This window comes from Patagioenas fasciata, chromosome 9 (genome assembly GCF_037038585.1).
Source record: "Patagioenas fasciata isolate bPatFas1 chromosome 9, bPatFas1.hap1, whole genome shotgun sequence".
Lineage (NCBI taxonomy): Eukaryota > Metazoa > Chordata > Aves > Columbiformes > Columbidae > Patagioenas > Patagioenas fasciata.
Window position 1 is genome coordinate 7,673,497 of NC_092528.1, and position 20,659 is coordinate 7,694,155.

Genomic DNA, 20,659 nt, shown 5'->3' on the forward strand with positions numbered 1-20,659 from the left:
GTGTACTTGCATGGCCTTTTTTGTAAAACTTGGAACAGCAGCATTTCACTTCACAGTGAGCTGAAACAGCAAATAGAGAGGGAATGCTCCACCCCTTGCACCACTGTCCTCTGCTCCACTGCCCCAAAAAAGGCAAGAAGCAAAGCCATTTTCCTCCTCCTTTCTCTGTGCCTGGATCATTTGATCTGCCAGTTCATTGACAAGAATTGGGCTCTTTAACTTACCTGGAGGGATGCGCCTGGATCTTGAAATCAAAAAGTGCTCACTTAGCGTTCAGAGTGCGCTGCACCTGAACTGGTATCCCTCCAGGGGATCTTCTGGTGGTGGTTCATGTGTGAATGGCTGCAAGATTAAGAGCACTTCCGATGCTATATTTACACCTCGTATTGCCAGTAGTTGAGCAATTCTGAGCTCAAACCAGTTCTTAGGGAGGACCTGGAATGTGACCATAGTTGGGACCATGTAACTTGATAGGATGGTGAGAACAGAAAGCTTAAGGGTAGAAATGGAGCAAAAGTCCCAGTCTTCTCCATTCACGTGCACTAAATTGGGGGACTGATAAAGGGGATTCCTGCTTTTAATCCTAGGGAGTGCTCCTCCTTGCTCCTGTCTCAGCCAACAGCCCTTCTTTCCCTGCTCTTCCACTGATTTTACCTGTCCTCAGCTTAAACCTCTTTACAAGTGCTACGACAGCAGCCTCATAAGACCCGTATGATGGGGCATTTTCTGTGAAGGTAACGAGGAGGGTCCTTTTGTGACGCAAGAGCCATTGAGCTGGTTTGCTTATCAGTTTAATAATCTCCACATACACAAATTTTCTCTCATCAGCTGCATAAGCAGTTCTGCTTAGCCCTGTTTACATATCAGCAGGAGGAAATGGTGTAAGAGAACTGCATTGACAGATAAAACCAAAACCAATGCCCTTCCTTGGGGCATATCCTCATCTGGTGTTGGTTGACCTGTGCTGTGGCAATCCAGAGCAGCTGGGCATCCAGTCTGTGACTTCCAGCTCTGCACCAGATCCTCAGATATGTGAATGAATAGGTGCCTGTGAAATAGTCTTACGTTGCTTAGTGAAGCGGTACTGAGCTCTGCGAGCAGTTCTAGTTCTTCTGTGTCCTTTACATTAATGACATCAAAAGATACAGGTTCATGTGAATACATGACAAAATCCTCCAAACACCCTGGAAAAACTAAGCTATGATTTATGGGTAATTTCTTTTCATTTCCAATTGCTCTTTGCGACTCCTTGTATAAGGGTTTCTAAAATCCTAGAAATCTCTGTCTCTCCTGCATGGAGTGATTCTGAAAGGCATATGATGAATCAACTCACAGCATAATTGTAAAAGAGATGAGTATGTTTTATTGATCTGGCTGATCACCCCAGCTGGGAGGCTGACTGCAGTCCTCGTTTCATGATGATTCAACAGGTAATGCAGTGTTTCTGTTATAGCCAAGGAAGCTCTTAGAGTGGATTCCATCTTTTCCTTTCAGAGGAAGGGATTGAAACCAGCATTGTTTACTGGCTCAAGGCCGTATTGTATGTTACAACACAGTGCTTTGCAGGTGACTTAGAAGAGTTGATCAATCTGTTATTCACTTGGGAGAAAGGTAAAAAAAAAAAAATACATATATATGTATATATATATTTTTTTTAGTCAACACTTCTCGGCAAACTCCACAAAGCTCAGCAGCTGCTGAGGAAGGTCATGCTTACCACCTTGCAGATCTGCTCAGGCTTCCCTTGGGCTCATCTGCATTAGTGTGGCTCTCCGCTGGGCAAAAGACTCCTCCATACCCTATTAAATAAGAATCTAACTGAATTTAGCTGGGACAAAATGTTCACTATGGCTGACCTACAGATGTACACGTACGGTGTGCGTCCGCACTAGGATAGAAAGGTGAGTTTTCATTTAGGCTGTTGTTTGGGATTTGTGCATGAAAATGTGCCTAGCAATTAGCTGTCTTACTGTGATGTAGCTGAAATAGATTGGTTTTTTTCGAGTACAAGTCAATGCACATACTAGTCCTTTAATTTACTCATTCATTGCTGATTTTGGTCCTGTGTCTTTTGGATTTCTGCTTTTTCATTCCTTTCTGAGACACCCACCCTACTGGCAGCTAGAGCCATTTGGTGTTGTCTTTCTTTCTGGCCAGAAGAAGAAATCACTCTGAGGCTGATGCGGATATCACTTGCTGCAGTGACATCTGCAAACATGTCTCAGTGACCAGGCGCACTTCAGGTTTGTGTTACTTCACATACTTCAGGGAAAGAAAGGAAGAGAAATGTTTAAAACCGTTGTGCATGCAGCCATCTATGTGTCTCTGGATCTTCCAGTACCTTTTGTTATGGGAAAGAGTGCCACAGTGCGATTCCCTTCTGGAGATGGCCTAACCATATCTCCTCTCATCTGTTCCAGGTACCGGAATTGCGTTTATACGTACAGAATTCTGCCCGATAAAGAAAATAAGCTAATTGTCCAGGTAAGTCATGCTGTGTTCCATTCAGTCCCACAAAGATGCACCTAAGCTCACTGCTTTTTTTCAGAGTAGTTCCAACACCAAGAGAAAAAGGATCCAATGAGTTAAACTAATGCCCCCAGGCAGCACAGTGCTAGACTCCAGTCTACCTCTGTGGAGATTTTAGTCTCCGATCTGCTGCTAAGGCTGTCACCACACTCCTTAACACGTGTGCCTTCCATTTGGTGGCACTGCCATGTTTTATACAACTGAGAACCTCCACCTAGGGAATACCTTTTCCTCTGAAGGCAGCTTCTCATCAGTACATCATGAATCTTTTCAGTCCAACATTGCATCACAATTTACCTGCACCCGGAGCGTATAAATTGAGTTGTGATCTCAGGATCCAGAAAGTACCAGGATTGAGGGCAGGAGTTTCAGACCTTGTGTTTATTCCTATTCTGCTTTAGGATCCTAAACAAGCCACTTCTGCTTCCTGTACCACCTCTCAGCCCTGTTTTTCTCAATATAGATCATGAAACTTGGGCTGGGGAGGGAGGCATGGTTTCTTATAGCCCCAAGAAGTGGGCAGGGCTTTACCAGTGGGCAGTGGGAGCTGCAGCGTGCCTGTCCTCTCAGCACAACCAGGGCTGCATGGGCATTCCCTGGAAAATGAAATGGAAATACCCACGCTACCGCAGTCTGCCCTGCTATTCAGAGTGGGTCTACATTTGTTCCTTCCTAGTTCAGATGACAATTAGCTTCCCACACTAGAAATACAGATTTCTGCCAACTCCATGTGCACTCACAGCTCACATGCACCATGTTACTTAGGTATTTCCAGATGTGCTTTAGAGGCAGCAGTTTTTCTTTGAGATCTGCACCATATCTGAAACCAGGGTGTTCAAGTTAGTGAGGACAGTCGAGTGCTGACTCAGCTGTGGGCTGTTGATAAGAATTTTGGATTGTGTGTCCTGGTTGCACACACCCAGCCTGGCTCCCTCACGAGCTACTTTTGGGTGGCTCAGGCTGTTCTTAGGAGCCCCACTCAGCTGCAGCTCTGCACAGACACAGCTGTATTGCCACCAAGGCAAGTGCCAGGCTCTCAGTGCCGTGCTCCAGAGGGCTGTGTGCCCAGGGACAGCCACCAGCATCAGTGTGCTGTCCCAGTTGGCATCATGAGCTTCAGCTCTTTTCCCCAGATCTGTTGAGATATCTCTGCCTTGCCACAGCACTTCTCTTTCTGTGGAGGAACTGGCAGCTGGACACTATGCCAGACCTGACCTGGCGCTGTATTTGTTACTGTGGCATGTCACCAAAGTTAATCCATGTTCCCAGGGCAGTGGGCAACACTGTGCAGAGGAACCTGTGTAGGCTCTGTGGGCTGTTGGTGTGACGCCAGCACTCAGCTGGGGTGAATAACCTGTCATTCTGATCTGGCTCCACACCATATGCTGCAGGCTGTGTGTAGTAATGCACAATTTTTCCCCATCATCTGATGTATCTCAGCCTTATTGTCCTGAATAATGTGTTTTGGCATATCATGCTGGTATCATGATGTGTTGTGATGGTAAGACAGGTGCCCAGAACGTGATACGGCATTTATCATTATTTACAGTACTGAGGGCAGCTGCTGAGATGTCTTCATCCTCTCTGGGGAGGGATTACTGGACTACTGCTGGATCCAGACAGTGTTATTAGGACTCCAGGGGATTTTTCTGAATTAAACCTTTTGAAATCTACTAGATCTGTTAAGGAAATACGATGTACTAGAAGTAAACGCAAACTGATTTGTAAGATTCTCTTGGGATGGTTGTTGTGATTGTGAGGGATTTCTTTAGTTTACATGCTGTGGGATGCAGAGGGACCGTGGTGGAATACCTTAGTGTGCTGAGTTGCCAGGAGCTGTAGGTTGGATATCAGGAGCAGGCTAAATAAAGTGTGTTGTTAACTCGTGTTTTGACGACACACCACCTCCCGTTTTGCTCTGCTTTATCCCAGTTCTGTGGGAGCGGCAGGAGAAGGGGGCTGGCTGCTTCTGGGGAGACAGAGATGCAATCAGAGTTGTAATTGAGGCTCAGAGCAGAAAACTTTCATGTTGTTGGCTGCTGCTCTTGGTGCGTTGTTCCAGCTGGGCCAGGCTTTCTCGATTGCTTTTCTTTTGACTTTTGCATAAAACAAAAACTACTTCACATGCATTAAAAAAATCAGATTTTTTTAAATAGTAGTTCTCCTGTGCAAGGGTATAAAAGCTGTTGAATAGGAAGGAGTCTTGATTCTCATTAAAAAGAGGTCTACTAGTCCTATGGAATTAGATCAGATGTTAAATTATTATAGCAATCAGTAGGTACTTCTCATTTCTGGACTTAAAAATAAATTAAAAAGACATAGTAAAATTTCAGTACAAAATCCTGAGATTAGCCTGTATTAGTTACAAATATGGGCCCTGATGGTGCAGTGCGCCCTTTTTTGCCTGCATGGTGCTCCTCCCCGAAGCCAACAGAGTTGTCTTCCTGCCCAGATCTGGGCTGTCGTCTGTCAGGTGTTTTTCATTGCGACAGCAGGTTCAGAAGATGTGTGGTATCACAGATACATACACAGCGCTTGTGACGTGACAGCTCTCCCTCTGCCACTCTGTGGAGTTTTTTCACCTTTAAAGCTGCAAGTTGATTCACTTTCCTTTGAGTCTTGGAGAGTAGATTTCACGGTTTTATACGTAGAGCCTGTTCTCGCACTAATGGAATGACACTGTCATTTTTTTCCATGGTTAAATTGACAAGTTCAAGTACAAGTGGCAGAAAGGGAGGTGCATATTTTTGCATTCAGGCTGAAGAAAAAAATATTTGCATATGTCCTTCCGACATTTTGTGGCGTGCTGTATAACCAAGCCATTGGGTCGCTGCATCTGCAGCAGCCCTACAGCAGTTACCATAGTCAGGAGCCCCTCTCACCTGACATATCTGGTATCAATCTGGTATCCCCCCAAAGCACACCAGACCACAGTGGTTACAGTCATAGACTTTTTTTCTTTAAATACAAATATCTCTTCTTTCCATCCACCCCCCTTTTCTTTTTTTTCCTGGGACTGCTGAATTTTTTCTTTCTGTTACTTGAGACTTCAAAATACAGGCAAATAAATCCATGGCTTGGATGAATGAAACTCGCATCCTGCTGATGAAAACATACTTAAGGAAGCAGGAGTAATAAAACCCCCTGGAAACATGGCACTGTAACAAGAAGTAGGGATCTTTGTCCTTAGGCTGAGAACAGTTAGTCATCTGTGTTATCCTGCAGACTCTCACTGTAGTAAAACACGGAGAAGTGAGAAAGCTGAGGCAGGATGAGAGCAAAAAATGTAGTTACTCAGAGATCCAGGAGGCTGGGAATCAGCTTTCTTCTCTATAAAAAGAAATGTGATTTTTCCCTTGCTCAAATGGGGAGTCATAATTAATGCAGAGTTGTTGAAAGTTTGGGGACTAGCTGAGTGTAATCACGATCATGAGAGTCTCTTCCAGCCAAAATTATTCTATGTTTGCGCAAAGAGGGTCAGAGCAGCAAAAAGGAGTCCTTGAGAATCAGAAGTTCAAACTAAACACTAAACTAAAGCCACTGAAACTCTTTCTAAGTTCAGCTCTTGCCATCCAGATTAATAGCAGGTAAAACTTTCCTACGCTGTCGCTTAATGTGTCTTAGTTATACAACCAGCAGAGGTGTCAGCATGACCCTCATCACTGCACAATCTCAATTCCTTGTGATCTTAGCATTTCCTCAACAAGGGGAAGTGCTCTTGTTCCCATTTTACAAATGGGGAACTCAGTCCCAGTCTGTTAAGGAGGATTGGGTTACCCAAAATAATTTTAAATAGCTGTCCCTTGCTGACTTTCACTGGATCAGAAGATGTGTGTGGTGTATCAGTATTCATACCCCTTCGTCTTAGATATGTGCTCAAAGCTGTCATGTAGTCAAAGCTGAGTCCTGTGTCTGTAGTTAATGGGGAGGAAACAGGTTTGTGACCTGGATGGGCAAATTGTCCTTAGCAGATCCTATCTCTGTTGCCTGAATAGCCCAGAGAAACCCTCAAACTGCCAGACTTGGTGGGCTGCAGTCAGGTAAGGGGATCCCTATTACAGCTGACTCTCAAAAGCTGCCATTGAAAAACCATCGTACTGCCTTTGCCTAATGCTTTACCCTGTATTGCCTTTTATATACTCCAGTTTTAAAAACTCACCATCAAGAGTATAACCTATCTTGTGAGTGAGGATGCTTGAAAGAGGGGGTGAGAAGGAAGAAGACACTGGAGTTGGCTGGTCAGTAAATACAGATTGGTATAGGGTCCTGTTGGAAGTGTCTCTAAAACCCTGTGCAGTTTTATTTCTCTAGATTTCTGGTTCATCTCAAATAGGAGCTCACAGCCTGTGTTATCTGACAGCTGTGTGGCAATCGGGCTGCAGCGCAATCAGTCGTTTCTCCGTGTCAGCGAGATTGCATCTTGGTTTATGCTCCTAGTCTATCAGATAACACTTTACAGGTCATTTGCAGGATCAAGCCCTTGCCTCTTCGCCACTCTGTGTGAGGACTGAGGGCAGATATCCTGACTGACAAATGTCAGTATTGCACAAACAGGGCTGTCACCAAAGAAGCCTTTGCTGAAGCCACTTGAGACAGAGTCAACCTAGTAAATAGTTTTGGGAACAGCTTTGGCTTGTTCCAGAAGGTGGAGTCTCCTTAAGAAACTGGAGCATCTGCATAGCAGGTTTTTGGTAGCTCAGTGGCATGGACAGATACCATAATCGTGTGCTGTACACTCCTGTGCTGTGTGGCACAATCCGGCCTCTGAGTTGGAGGCAGGCACAGCCTCCCCGTGCTTTTCCATGGGCATGACCTGATGCTTTAGCTCAATCACGAAACATTCCCATTCTGCAACCCAGAACTTGAACCAGACATACGTGTCCACCACCTCAGGGCTCAGGCCTCGCCAACCACTGCTGCTTCCATATGGTAAGGGTGCTCTTGCCTTCTTCTTGCCAACCTGTTTTATTTATCTTGTATGACCCTTAAGTTTGCTCTCCCATTCATGCCATTCATGCCACTGTTGGAGCTCTTGCCTCAAGTGAAATACCTGCCTTGAAATGTTGCACACTGCCAAAGAGCGAGGCTTCAGTCACACACAAAGCCTCGAATGGTGTTTGCATCTTTTGGCTGCTGCGTGGGAGAGGGCAGAAATAGAGCTTGGCTTGACAGCAGTAGGAACCACTTCACATTTTCAAGCAACCTGGAAAATGTAAAAAAATGCATTCAGGTGAAACGTTTCAGTTTTATTTTGAGCTTTTCAGCAGCTGTTACCAGGATGTTGAGGAAAAAATGTCATTTCAGATGGAAAAGCTGGATCATCCTTTTGAAAAAGTCCAGATAAGCAATTTTGAACTTTTCACCTTTTTAAAATTTCGTTTTTATTTTTAAATTAATGGGAGGCAGAAGGGTTGAATGAAGACCATGCCTTGCATAGCACATGCTCCAATCCCCTTCATGTTTTTAATGAAAAATTTGTTTTTTGTTTTGAGCAAAACTGTTTGATCGGCTCAAGAGTTCAGCAATTTCTCTGAATTACCTTGTTGTGAGAAGGAATAGTGAAAAGCTGCCTTCTTCTCACGCTGTGCAAGTGACTGTGTTGCGGTATGGAAAACATTAGTACTTTAAAAGTTCCTGCCTGCCTTTTTCTTTCCGCTTGGCCTGCCCTGGTTGTCCCAGCTGCCCGGCTCCTTGACAACACGCAGGCGTGTGCCTGCATCGTCCTGCGCTCTGCTCCGTCAGTGAATGCGGGAAATGTTCATTTTGCAGTTCTGGTGAGCAGGAGCACTGCTTCTTGTGCCTGTGCTGAAATCCACGATTGCTGGAAAAGGCTGATTAAAAATGACTTATGTTTATACTCACTGTTTGTTGCAGAAGGAGGGTTGGACCCTATGTACTTGTAGGTTTTGCTGACTTCAGTGAAAATTACAGATGTGCAGCACTGTTCTACATTGAGTGAACATCTAGCTTTCTTTTTTTTTTTCTGGTAACTTTTTCTAGTCTGTTAGGAGGCTCTGTGCAACAGGAAACAAATGGTGCGATATGAGCAGTTAGAAAGCGGGCCGGCAGCCGTGACTCACTGCATCAACTGCTGCCGAAGCTGTAGGTTACCAGTGTACTTGCAGCACTGGCTCCCAGAAGGTAGGAGAGCCGATAAATATTCTGTAGAGGGTTTCCTGCCGAAACCCTCCCTTGCCAGCACACTTTAGAGATAAGTTTTGGGGAAAACATCTAGGTCTGCACGTGGCTTGGCTAAATGTGCCAGTAAAGCCAAAATCCTCTGTCCTGGGATGTGCAAGACGTACAGCGAGAGGGCTGCTTGTTCTCAGCAGCTGATCGGGAGGATTGTCCCAGCCTTGGGCAGAATTTGTTCTGGTTCTGTTTATGAGTCCTCCAGGGTGGAGCTCAGCTTAAAAGCTTCATCCGGCGCTAACCTGCTCTCATGGCACAGACACTGGGCTGCCCATCCTGCCAGCAGGATCTGATAAGAGCGTGAGTTTAGGTCAGTTCCTGCATTCCTGGTGTCACCGCGGCTGTCACCAGCGTCAGTGTCTGGCTGTGGCACACACTGTACCAAGTCCTTTGTGAGCCCTTTGCAGACAGATGCAAAGTTTTTGACCTTCTCTATGATAATGCATTGTGATCCCTATTTGCTGTGCTGCTGTGACACCTGTGGCAAAGGAAGGGTTTTCTGTAGTGAAGTTTTTATGATTTGCCTTGGATCTGTCTATATCTGACCAAAATGTTTCCACTAGGAAATGGCAGTTGTATATTTCAGTAGGACACACAGAAGGGGTCACCAAGGGGAAGGGAAAGAGCCAGGAGGTGCAGGCCAGTCCTTACAGTGACACGGAGTGGTCCCAGTAAAGCTTTGGAGTTGGGGACCCCACTGAAGAGTCAAGAGCTCATTGGTGTGCAGAGCCTCTGTGGGGAAGTGGATTTTATGCATAATAGTAAATTTCAAGAAAAGTTAATGCTGAGGATGAAATTGATTCCCCATTTAATTCCACAGAAAGCTTGCTGTGCTTGTGGTACTCCCTTGGCACTGAAGGGCTGAGGTGTAATTCCGGTGATTGCTTTTCTTGGATAGAAATAAGAGACAAGTGGGCAACAAGATAATACTTACGAGCAATATCTTAAAACATGGTTAGGGAAACACATTTATAGTATGCACAAATACATAATTTAGCTATATTAAGCTTCATTTTATTACTGAAAATGGTAGATATGCCAATTGGAACACTTTGCAGTATAATTTAATGTTGATTTAAATTAGTTTGTAAAACTCTTGACAGTCTTTACACGTAGGACTAAAAGTAATTTGCAGTCAGGGCTAGCAAAATCTGTGTGCTTTGTGTATCTGCAAACTATCCAAACCTGCTTATGCAAGGAAAATGGTTTTTTTCCTGCTTTTGCATCTGAGGTAGGAATAATGCATTTCACAGGTTTTGAAAAACTGAAAGAAGCAGCGTTTAATAAGAGAACTAGGTGTTTCCTGAAACATTCACATTCCTGCTACTGAGTCTCTCAGTATAAAAAATTCTTCATACAAACAAACCATATCCAGCTTTTGTCTAATTTGAACCCTTCCAGAATGTTTCCAGTTTCCTGAAAATATTCAAAAAAAGTTCAGAGAAGATGGCTTAAATCAGGTTAAAGTGATATTTTAATTTTGTTTTCCAGGCTTCAAATAATGAAATCAGGTATTTGAAAGCTAATGCATGCCATGAAGTGAAATCCCTTTTCCTTTTATCTGTATGGTGAAATACCAAAGAATGTCATCAATTTCTCTTACAGTTTGCCTTTCAATAAATATAATGTGTTATGGCATAAAGCCTTCATCATACTTAAACAACTGAAAATTGCAGATAGGCAATCCTCACTGAATGTACAAAAGCGACTTCCAGGCATTGCAAAATGCTTTGAGTGTCCTCCTGGCACAGAAGTCGGGCAGAGACTTTGGCTGGGGACAGGAGTGAGCAGCTGGGAGGTGGTGGAAGCCTCAGTCTCCTCTGGCACAGAAACACCTTCTCCAGCAGCAAATACACTTTAGGAAGTTCTTGCTCTCCCCTCACCCCCCTGCAGACATTTCCATCCCAAATCAACCGTTTCTGTGGGCACATTTTAAAGGAAGGCGTAGTGACCTCTGCTGATGGGCTGAAAACTATAAGAATGTTTGTTGTTGTTCTTTAAATGCACTTTTCAAATTAGCCTCCAGTCTGTGCTTGAGAGGCCACATGTGGAATCCTAACTGAGATGAGCACCTTGGAAAAACACACATCAACATTTCCAGGACTAGCAAAATGAAAACTTTGCTGAAATTCTAAATCCCGCCTGGCAGATGAGCAAAAATAGTTGAAAACTTACCCAACCAACATTATCAACAAAAAAGTGTTCTCATTTTTCAGTAATTCAATGGATGTTAGATTTAATATTACAAGTCACACAGTGTTTAAACCATTTCCTTGTCTTATCCTTTTAATATTTTGTGTATCTGAAGACTTCTAATGAAGCTTCATAACTGAAGGTAAAGTATTCAGGGAGACAACATATTATTTCTCTTTCATCTGGGTGGTAATGAAGCACTGTGTTTTATTGCTTCTGTGCTTTGAGGCATAATAGGTCACAGAGAAAAGCACTCATTTCAGGCAAGTCTTGAGTTGTTTTCTCAAAGAATATAATGTTGGTGCTATATGAGGTTTTGTCCTGATGATTTAAGATAGGGGTGAGTCTTAGAAAACATTGCTATTCAGTTTGTTTACACTGAGTCTTATGGCAAATATCACCATCTGTACGAAATAATCTCAGCTTTTGTTACTGGCAGGGTGATATCCTTTTTTTCTCTAGAGAGGTATCGCGGTTTGCTGGTGAGATGTGTCGTTGCAGGCTGCGTCCCCTGTGCAGAGATGGAGCTCGCCCAGGTCACAATACCTGGGCTCCAGGTAGACTTTGCTCACTCGATCTGCTTGGCAGCCTTAGGGAACAGGACTGATAGACACCACCTGTGCTTGCAGCTTATTACTGATATAATTATAAGATCACCTTTAAATAACAACTTGTTCAATTTAAAGTATTGTCCCGGTTGCACTTGTTTTACGTAAATGAGGTTTGCTCCACCAATGCTTTTCAAATTTACCTTTTGGTGGTTGAAGCTGTTTCGTGAAGTTTTAAAAGAAATATAGAATCCTTTAGTTTTCAGATTGCTGCAGAAATGCAAAGCACGTATGACTTGATTTCAAATGAAAAAAATGGTTTAGGGAAATGAAACAGACTTTAACAAAAATAGTTCAGGTTCAGTCATTTCAGAGTCCCTCGGAGAATGAAGTCGCAACACAGCATTCGGCTGTTCCCAGGTCTTTGCCCCGCTCTCTGACTTCTTTGGTCTTCAATTTGTAACTTCTGACAGCGTTTTCCATCTTGGTTCTCCTCTGAAAGTCTAAGTTGGTTCGCTTCTCCTTTCCTTTCTCCTATTCCATCCCATGGCTCTAAAGGTCTCATTTTCCAGAATTTAAAAAAATAACACCAGCACAACTGGGTTCAGCAAACCCTATGCTTGGAGTCTAGCAAAGCTCTCTATAGTCTGGGGTTGCTCTGCATTAGCAGACTGTTAAGCCTGAATTAAAATTTCCAGATAACTCTGGATTAGACCTTATTCTCCAAAACTTGTCCAGAATAGAATGACCTGTGTTGTTTAAAAGTCTTCGTATGAGGTACGCTTCATGATCGAACACATTAGAACCCACATGCAGCAAGCACTGATTGTTCACAGATGCACTAGGTTGCCCTTCCAGAAGTTTCTCTTCCTCAAATGCCACATCCCTGTACATGCAAAACCAGAAACCTTGGGTTGGGTCCAATTTTAGGGGGCAAAGTTTAGCAAAAAATGTGTAACAATACCACATCTGCTATTTTTATTCCAGAGGTGCAGTTCAGGGGAGAACATGAAAGGAGAAGGTGTGAAGGTTGTTTTTTGTTTGGTTTTAGCTTTGTGGTTAGTTTTGTTACATGACAGTGTTTCTTCAGGCTGGATTCTGTATCTGTTCAAATAGTAGGTACAGCTCAGTGCTTACTTCTAATTGAGTAAGGGTTTGTCTTACTCATGCAGCAGATGAATTAAATAAGGGACAGTCCCTTGAAAGAAAGAATGAGTGGTCACCTGTAGTGTCACAAAAATAGAAAACAGCCTAAAGCCTGAGAAATTTTGCAGGCTGAAGGTAGGAAATTGTAACACTGAGGTGCTCATCCTTATCTGTGCATTGCTTGTGGTTTTTAATTATGCAATCCCAGAAAGTTATGCAGTATAATGTGGTGAATGCAGCTGTTTTACATGCGCCTTCTGCCTGTGTCGCTTTGCTTCAGCAGTGCTTCTTCAATAAATGTAACTCCTTTAGTCTTCCATTTTCTCTTTTCCACTGGATATTTTGTGTAATTCATGCATCTTTAGTGTTGGTGTCTGTTGAACTGGGGATTCGTTCCGCACAGATGACAACAGGGAGGGCAGAGACGGTTATGGACCCTCCACTCGCTGCCTGCACAGGTTGGAGGAAACTCTCCCAAAATGTTGTGTATGACTGATGGGAGCTGAGGGGTACCGCTCTGCAGGCAGAGCCAGTGTCCGCACACCTTCACCTGGCTTGGGGAAAAGTTACTTCTCGTAGGACTTCAAATCCCACACGCTGTGGCCTGGGGATGTATTTATTGCCTCTTAAAGAGGGAAAGCTGAAAGGCGCTTGGGAGTTTTCACTGAGAAGCAAGAATCAGTGACCTGCAGTAGTTTCCCCAGATCAATTAGTGTCAGCAGCGAGCCCTGACAAAATCAGAACAATGATCTCCACAGACTTGCCTTCAGAAATTAGGACTGTGTTATATTTGTTTGCCTTGCTACCTCTCGAGAACTTGTGTTTTCCAGCTTGTCTTGGTAATCACTAGAGCCAGATAGTTTATGAGGAAATGAAAATGGAAATTTTTGGATAATTTTTGTGAGGAAGTGAAAATGGAAATTTTCATTTGACTCCAAGCACTGAAGCTTTTCAGTGGAAAAAACAAAAAATTACAGAAGCTGCCAGAAGTAGCGTATTCCCAAACTTTCACTTAAATCCTACCCACACGCTACAGAAGTGCTAAAAAAATTGCATCAGATCCGCATGGATCTGCAGTCCTTGCTCATTCGGCACCAACTCATCTGACTTGCACCTGGCAGCTAAGTTTAACACCAGTGCCTCGTGTTCTGCCATGGAACCATACGCTTGTTTGCGTCTTGTCGCTGTAAATCTTATTTAACATAACACAGAGAAATGCTGAAAGGGTCAGTTGTTCAGGAGGTTTCTCTTGGTGTGATGGGTTGGATCATTACATACCGTGTTGGTAAAATGTTTTTAATGGGTAGAGTTTGAATGGCTTATTTTGTGCAAAGGACTACCTCAAATATGTGGTGTTGGCAATTTCTATAATTGCTTGGTATTCTTGCTGGCTTCTATCTAACTTTATTAGTTAGATATTGGCAGTTAGCATACTTTTGATGTGAAATGTGAAGTGCCAGAGCAGAGTGGAATGGGGTCCTTAAGCGGGATCTAAGGATGTTATTTTTGTGACCTATGTCTTGTGTGGGAGAATGGCAGGTTCAAAAGACTCCTGTAAGCTCTTTGCCTTCCAGAACTTTCTAATATGTTGGGGTTTTTTTAGGTTGTATAATTTTAACAAGGAACTTGAGATAAAAATTTGGCAGACAGCTATACTGTACTGAAAACTCCTTTCAATTTTCCTTCATTTCAAAACACACTTTTAATTTGCAAGTGTCCCAGTTCTGCCATGGGAGCACTTTCTACCTGTGAACACGACCAATCTTCAGGCTGCCAGAATGCAGCCAGAGTGGGATCACGTAGAGGAAAAGTCTTGCCGGGCCAGGAGATATCAGAAGTGGCAGATATGACAGTCAGGGTCTTTTTAAGATTAACTCAAACACATTCCATGCATAGAACACGTTAAGCATTTGAAACTGAGCATGAACAAAATGTGTTGTGTTTCTCAAGTCTTTTGTGTGACGTTGCAGATAGGAAGAAGTGAGGTGTCCATTTTGGGCAAAATTGGATTAGGAGGGAGTCCAGGTTTTAATCTAGATTTTTGCCAGATGATTTGGAAGTGCAGTCACGCTGTGCCCTCCTGCCCAGTTAGCAATGGAAGCAAGAAGGCGTATTTGCACCCGGTTGACTTGTTTTCAGCTGGCAGCGATAGGATTCGTATTTCATGCACATGCTGTGAGCAAGGAAGTAGGTGCTGAACTTTAACAAATGTTTTGTGCAAAGTAGTGCAAAAATAATTTTACATTCCCATTTTTTAATATATGTAATAACTAATAAATTGTGATGCAGTGCCAGTAATACATATATGGTGTCTCTTAAGTCAGTAGTAACCTTGAAGAAATGGAGCTTGTAGTAGAGGCAGTGTGTAATGGTGTCCTTCAGTTGCATTTGAGGAACAGAGGGAATTTTACAGGACAGTCGACAGAGTATTTTTTTTATTTTTTTTCCTCTTTTCACGTAGTTTTTCTTGTTTAGATGTCTGATTTTCAGCCAGGAACACAAGCTAGAAGTAATAGATACTTAGTTGTTATTAAATTGCAATTCCTTGTTTCCTTCTGTGTATGATCTCTTTCAGAAATTCTGAAGCCTTCTTTCCCAGAACTCACTGATTTCCACTTTTTCCACCTAAAGTCTTAAATGTAGTAAAAGTGACATGAATAAGCAAACTTGAGCATCAGGACCAAACTGTATGCAGGAAAGGACAAGAAAGCCTTCAGCATTTCTCGTCTCAGAGGAGACAAACATTATTCACCTTCTGTTCTCTACAACATTACTCAAGTTATATAATTCACAAATGCGCTTACACTGTGTCATTCTCCTGAAAATTTCTATGATTTTTCCATGTCGAGGAGATGCTGGTTTGGCCACTCACCGGCATCCTCTACCCATGTTCCCCAAATTTCTCCCTCTGCCTCTTCTCTCCCTCTCTGTTCCTCTGCAGGGATTCTCTTGCTGAGATTTACCCGTCATCCAAACTTCCTGGCCCCGGGTGTTGCATTCAAAATAGAGTACGTTTCTGGGTGGTTTGTATTTTGGGAAGTAGCTGGTTCTCCCAGCTGTGATTCCTGCCTGTGATCCCATTCCTGTGAAATGCTCCTGAAATTTCTTAGCACGAGATTTGATTGATAAATGGGAAATGTTTTCCAACAAAACAAATTTGAAACACAAGCAGGTTGCTTTGAAATGCCTGAGAAAATAATTTACTGGGAATTTCTTAGTTCTTAGGTTCAGCTCTTTAGTGAAATATAAATGCTTGCCTACATGGAGAGCCGAAAGTAAATTTAAAAATGCCAAATAGACTTCCTAGCTAACACTCTTGAAGACAACTTTTTTCCAAACTAGGAAGCTTAAGAATTTTTTTTTTTTTTTGAATCTAAAAGGAAAAAAGCTCCTGCCAGCCTTTCACACCAAAGTAGAAGTGACCTGATTTTCAGCTTCCATTTAAGCTGGTGGGTATCGCAAGAATTTTATAACTTTGAAAACTTATTGACTGTTACTGAAATGCCTATATATGGGTTTAAATACCTGGTTTAAGGCACTCTGGTTAGAAAAGATTGCCCTTAAGCAATATAACCAGATGACCAGTTTCCTAGTTCCTCCTTGCGCCGGGCTCAGGAAAGGAAAACACTTCCTCTTCCTTCAGAGGGCCCCAGACTTCCTGTGCCATCTATTTATACAATTGTTGTAATGAACCCCAAGTTAACCACTTCCTTGCCCGCCTTCGTGTTGGCTTTACATCTTTTAAATCTCTTTTCACTTTATGTCTTTGTACTCCACATGTAACCTCTTTGAGTTATGTTCAGAGCTGCTTTTCAGCAAACCCATATTTGGAGTATCTGTTGAGGTGTCTGTTGGCCACATGGCATTTCTTGGAGATACTGAAGGAGAAGAGACTTAGATTGGGCTCTGTTGACCTTTTTACACCAGATACAAAGGGAGATGAAATTATCTCAGCCATACAAAAACCTGTTGAGAAGTTTAGGTGGATAAATTCAGAAGGGGAATCACAAGATTTAACCAAAGAGATTAAAGGCTGTAGTCATAACCTGTTTGCATGAAATGAAGAACTCAGAAGCAAGGCCAGGCTGGAGGAACCTGATCTTGGGTGAAGATGTCCCTGCTCATGGCATTGGGGTTGGACTGGATGAGCAGCAAAAAGGTGTAGCTGGTTGTGTTAAACCACTGTACAATGAGTATACAGGGGATGGAAGGGAAATTGATAACTGGAAGGACCTGCGAACTTGAGGGCAGTTTCTGGAGGACAGGAGACACCAAGACATCTTGTGGGAAAGGTTTCCAGCCAAAAGGGTTGGAGTTGGAAGGACATGTGCAAGATCTGAGAATCTGTGGTTTGGGCTGCAGCTGAAATGGTTGAGCTGGTCATGAGACGCTCTCTGCATAGCCTGATTTCACTGTCTCTGCCTGCCAAGCCTCCCTGAGACCTAATGTAAACCTGCACATCTACTGTCCTAGGGGGACTTGCAGCACAGCTGGTTACCATCTTCTTTATATGAAAATTTAAAACTTGTAGGACTGCTGCTGTGATGTCTCCAGGCTGTCCCTTTGCCAGACCCTACCAGTCTCATTCTTCAGAGCTTTCCTGGTAAATCACATTTTCCAACTCCTCGGCTGTCCTCATAATTTTTCTTTGGGACTCTGTATGGTATTTTCACATGTTCCTTAGAATATGGTGCCCTGGACTGGACACTGCAGTCCTTACAGCACCAAGTATAGTGGAATGGTTTCTTCCTGGATCTCATATGACACTGCCATTCATAGATCTTAGAAAGACGCAGGCTCTTCCAGTGCAGTTTCCCACTGTAAAATTGCTATGCACTCTCCGATTTGCCATTATCCAGAGCCCTTTGCGCAATTCTGCTGCTTTACAGGCTGTTCCCTGTGTTGCGTATGCTCGTGAGGTGTTTACTTTTTGTACATTGTGGCTACAGTCAGTGCAAGGCTGAGGTACTGCGGTGATGCCATGGAAGCAGAGCTTGCCCTCGGCGCTCCCGTGTCCTGGGAGCACGTTTCTGGGGATGTGCTGCGTTGCCGTGGAGATGACACTTGCCATCTATGTTTCTAATGACTTGAAACAATTCACTTCGCAATTAAAACAAGATCTATCCCCTGATAACCCCAAGGAAATAGTTACTAAACGAGGGCGGGGGAGCGGGAAGTGGATTTCATTGTTGTGCTCTGTTCAGTGGCTCCAGCTTGCTCCGTGCTGCCCTGTCTTGCTCGGTTTTGTTTGCAGGGGCCCATTCCATGTCTGCTCCTTGCCTCAAAACCCAGAGCAAGTTTGCATAAAGTTCAGGCTCCATTTTGCCTCGCTCCTGTCATCCAGCGTGGTTGTCTCGAGGACATTTATTCAGAGTGCACCAACTGTGGCCAGATGCAGACCAACTCAGTGCCGGTATTTTACCATCCACCCTTGCTTTTCCTTCCCAACCCATAAACCTTTGCCACAAGTTCAGGTGTGAAGAAAGCGAATGTCCCAGCTACCTGCTGCTTTCCTTGCTTGCCAGCAGTGAAAATTGTTTTTCCAGCCTTCAGGTAGGCCTGTCTAGCAACCTGAACACTCGTCGCAACATTACAGAACCAGGTTCTGCTACACAGACGTCAACTCAGCAGCGCTGGGCACTGCTGGGCTGGGAACACCCCACAGCCAGGCCGATGGTCCCATTATCCTGCAGCTGTGGCAAAGTTACGGGCTGTTGGATTTAGAGAGGCTCACACAACACTCTTCGCCGGTGGTATCTGAGTGCCTTGCAGCTGTTTGTCAAGCAACATGACTCGTGTCTGTCATGCAGGCTTTGTTCTCATCCTTTCCCGAGGGGAGAAGCAAGTGCAGCGAAGTCTTGCTTTTACTGTTTTCTCTCTTAATTCAGACAATGTATAGTTTTTGCTGTGCCTCTGTGTGGAGGGTGGCAGCTCAATGCAGCGTACCCTGCTCTCTTGGGAGGAGTGGGGAAATTTGGGGGGTGCCTTGAAAGGAGAGGAGCTCATTTCATAGTGCAGGCAAACAGGCAGAGTGGGTTGTTGGGCACTGCTTTGTGCTGGAGGGGCACAGCCCTTCTCATACACTTCCTCTGTTGAGGTCCTTGCAAATAATAACAATTATAATACAAAAGAAAATGAGTGAGAATTACCCAGCCATCTTTGCTTTCAGGCTCTGATGATGGCAGAGCTGATGTGTAGCAAGGCGGAGCTGCTGCTGTGGCTTTCGTGGCGTGGGGCAGGGCCCTCGAGCTCCCTGACCATGAGAAGGTTTGAGACTCCCGCATCCTTCCCTGTGTGCTTGGCCATGGCTGGTTGGAGCTCCCAGACCTGCTGGTTCCCTCTTTCTTTATTGTGGCTCTCGCTGTCTCTGTGCAGCTGCCCAGGACGCATGTTCAGCTCCCTGCTGGATTCTGTCTGAAAATATGCAAGTGCTATCCTTTATTTTTGCTGTGTGCTGTGGGGAGTTGATAATTTTTATCCCGAATGGGCTGGGGGAATGTCGGCTGTCAGAGCAGCCAGCACTGCCAGGATGGAGATGGCCTCTCTTTGGGTGTCTGGATGCAGATGCTCGCAAAGCTCAGCTCCTCCATATGGCCGCAAATGCCAGTTACCCTTGAGAGAGGAGGTGGTGGGGTTCATCGAGAAAGGTGGCTGGAGGTGGTGGGCTGGCTGCAGGGCAGAGTGTGTCTGCAGTGATGGGGCCTCCCTGTGCCTGCACCCATCCATGTGAGCCAGGGCTTATGGCCATTCTGAGGAATTTGAGCTGGCCCACAGGCTTTGATCCACTCATGAAATGTGGTGCAGTGAGTTAGAGGAAGGAGGCTTGTTACAAAATGCTGCTGCTTCTGGTTACTGCAGAGACCAGCACGGTTTCAGAAACTGAACTATCCCTGGCAGCAAAAAGTGCTAATTTATCCTTTCCTCACGCTTACATCCATTTGACCTGAAAAGAGCTGTGCAGGGCAAGCGGTCTCCTTGCAGGTGCCCTGAGAGAGCAGGAACTGAGCTGCAACACGAGGCTGAGAAGGCAGCATTTGGGCACTGGGTGGGAGGGTGCTCTACTGGAACGGGACTGAGGGCTGTGGGGCCAGTCGTCAGTTGTTGGGGATCTGGGGCAGCAGGCAGACAGTGCAGTCTCTGGAAAGTGAAGTAGGAGCATGAAGATGAGTTTGCAAAGAGGAGGAGAGGGGTTGGCTGCAGTAATTCAAGAGGTGGGAGAACTGATGGCAAAGCTTTCCTCTTGCAAAGACAGAGGTGGCAAACCCTGACCCTCCTGGTTACCCTTGATGTGTTTTAGGGTCTGAGAGAAAGAAAGCTCTGAGGAGACCTTATTGCAGCCTTTCAGTACTTAACAGGGGCCTGCAAGAAGGATGGGGATAGGCTTTTTAGCAGGGCATGTTGCCATAGGACAAGGGGTGCTGGATTTAAGCTAAAGGAGAGGAGAATCAGGCTGGACATGAGGAAGAAATTTTTGCCCCTGAGGGTGGTGAGAGCCTGGCTCAGGTTGGCCAGAGGGGTGGTGGATGAACCATCCCTGGAGACATCCCAGGCCAGGCTGGATGGGGCTCTGAGCAACCTGAGCTGGTGAAGATGTCCCTGATCATGGCAGGGGTGGCACTGGGGGAGCTGGGAATGTCCCTTCAACCCAAACTGTTCTGTGATTTTATGATTAGAGCTACATGCTTTTTTTCCTTAATGGTTTTCCCCAATTCTTAGCCTTTGCAGGTGGCATCAAGAAGCAGAAGAGTCTGGGAGGGCCAGGGCAGTGTTTGCATTAATCGGTGTAAATCAGAAATCATTCTGATTATGCTGAGTTGGTGCTGCTATAGCCGAGCAGGATCTGGCATGTGCTGTTACGGTCCTGGGAAGTGTTAACCAGTGATTTGTTTCAACACCTCTGGCCCCACAAAAATATAATCCAGTGCCGAATGTGACGTTTTGCAGTGTATGAAAAGAATAAATCTTGATAAATGCAGGAAGACATGGGAGACAAAAAAGGAGGCTGTACAGGCAGAGCTCTCAGAAACATCATACACATTTGTTATGAAAAT

The 20,659-nt window shown here is 44.4% G+C and overlaps 1 protein-coding gene across 5 annotated transcripts in view; it reads left to right on the top strand.

Moving 5' to 3' along the window:
* Window positions 1-20,659, top strand: part of INPP5D (inositol polyphosphate-5-phosphatase D) — a 55,747-nt gene that overhangs the window by 6,047 nt on the left and 29,041 nt on the right. For all 5 annotated transcript variants that reach the window (XM_065844765.2, XM_065844767.2, XM_065844766.2 and 2 more), the window contains exon 5: window positions 2,421-2,484. In XM_065844765.2, the coding sequence (XP_065700837.1) occupies window positions 2,421-2,484 (64 nt within the window). The remainder of the gene's footprint in view (window positions 1-2,420; window positions 2,485-20,659) is intronic.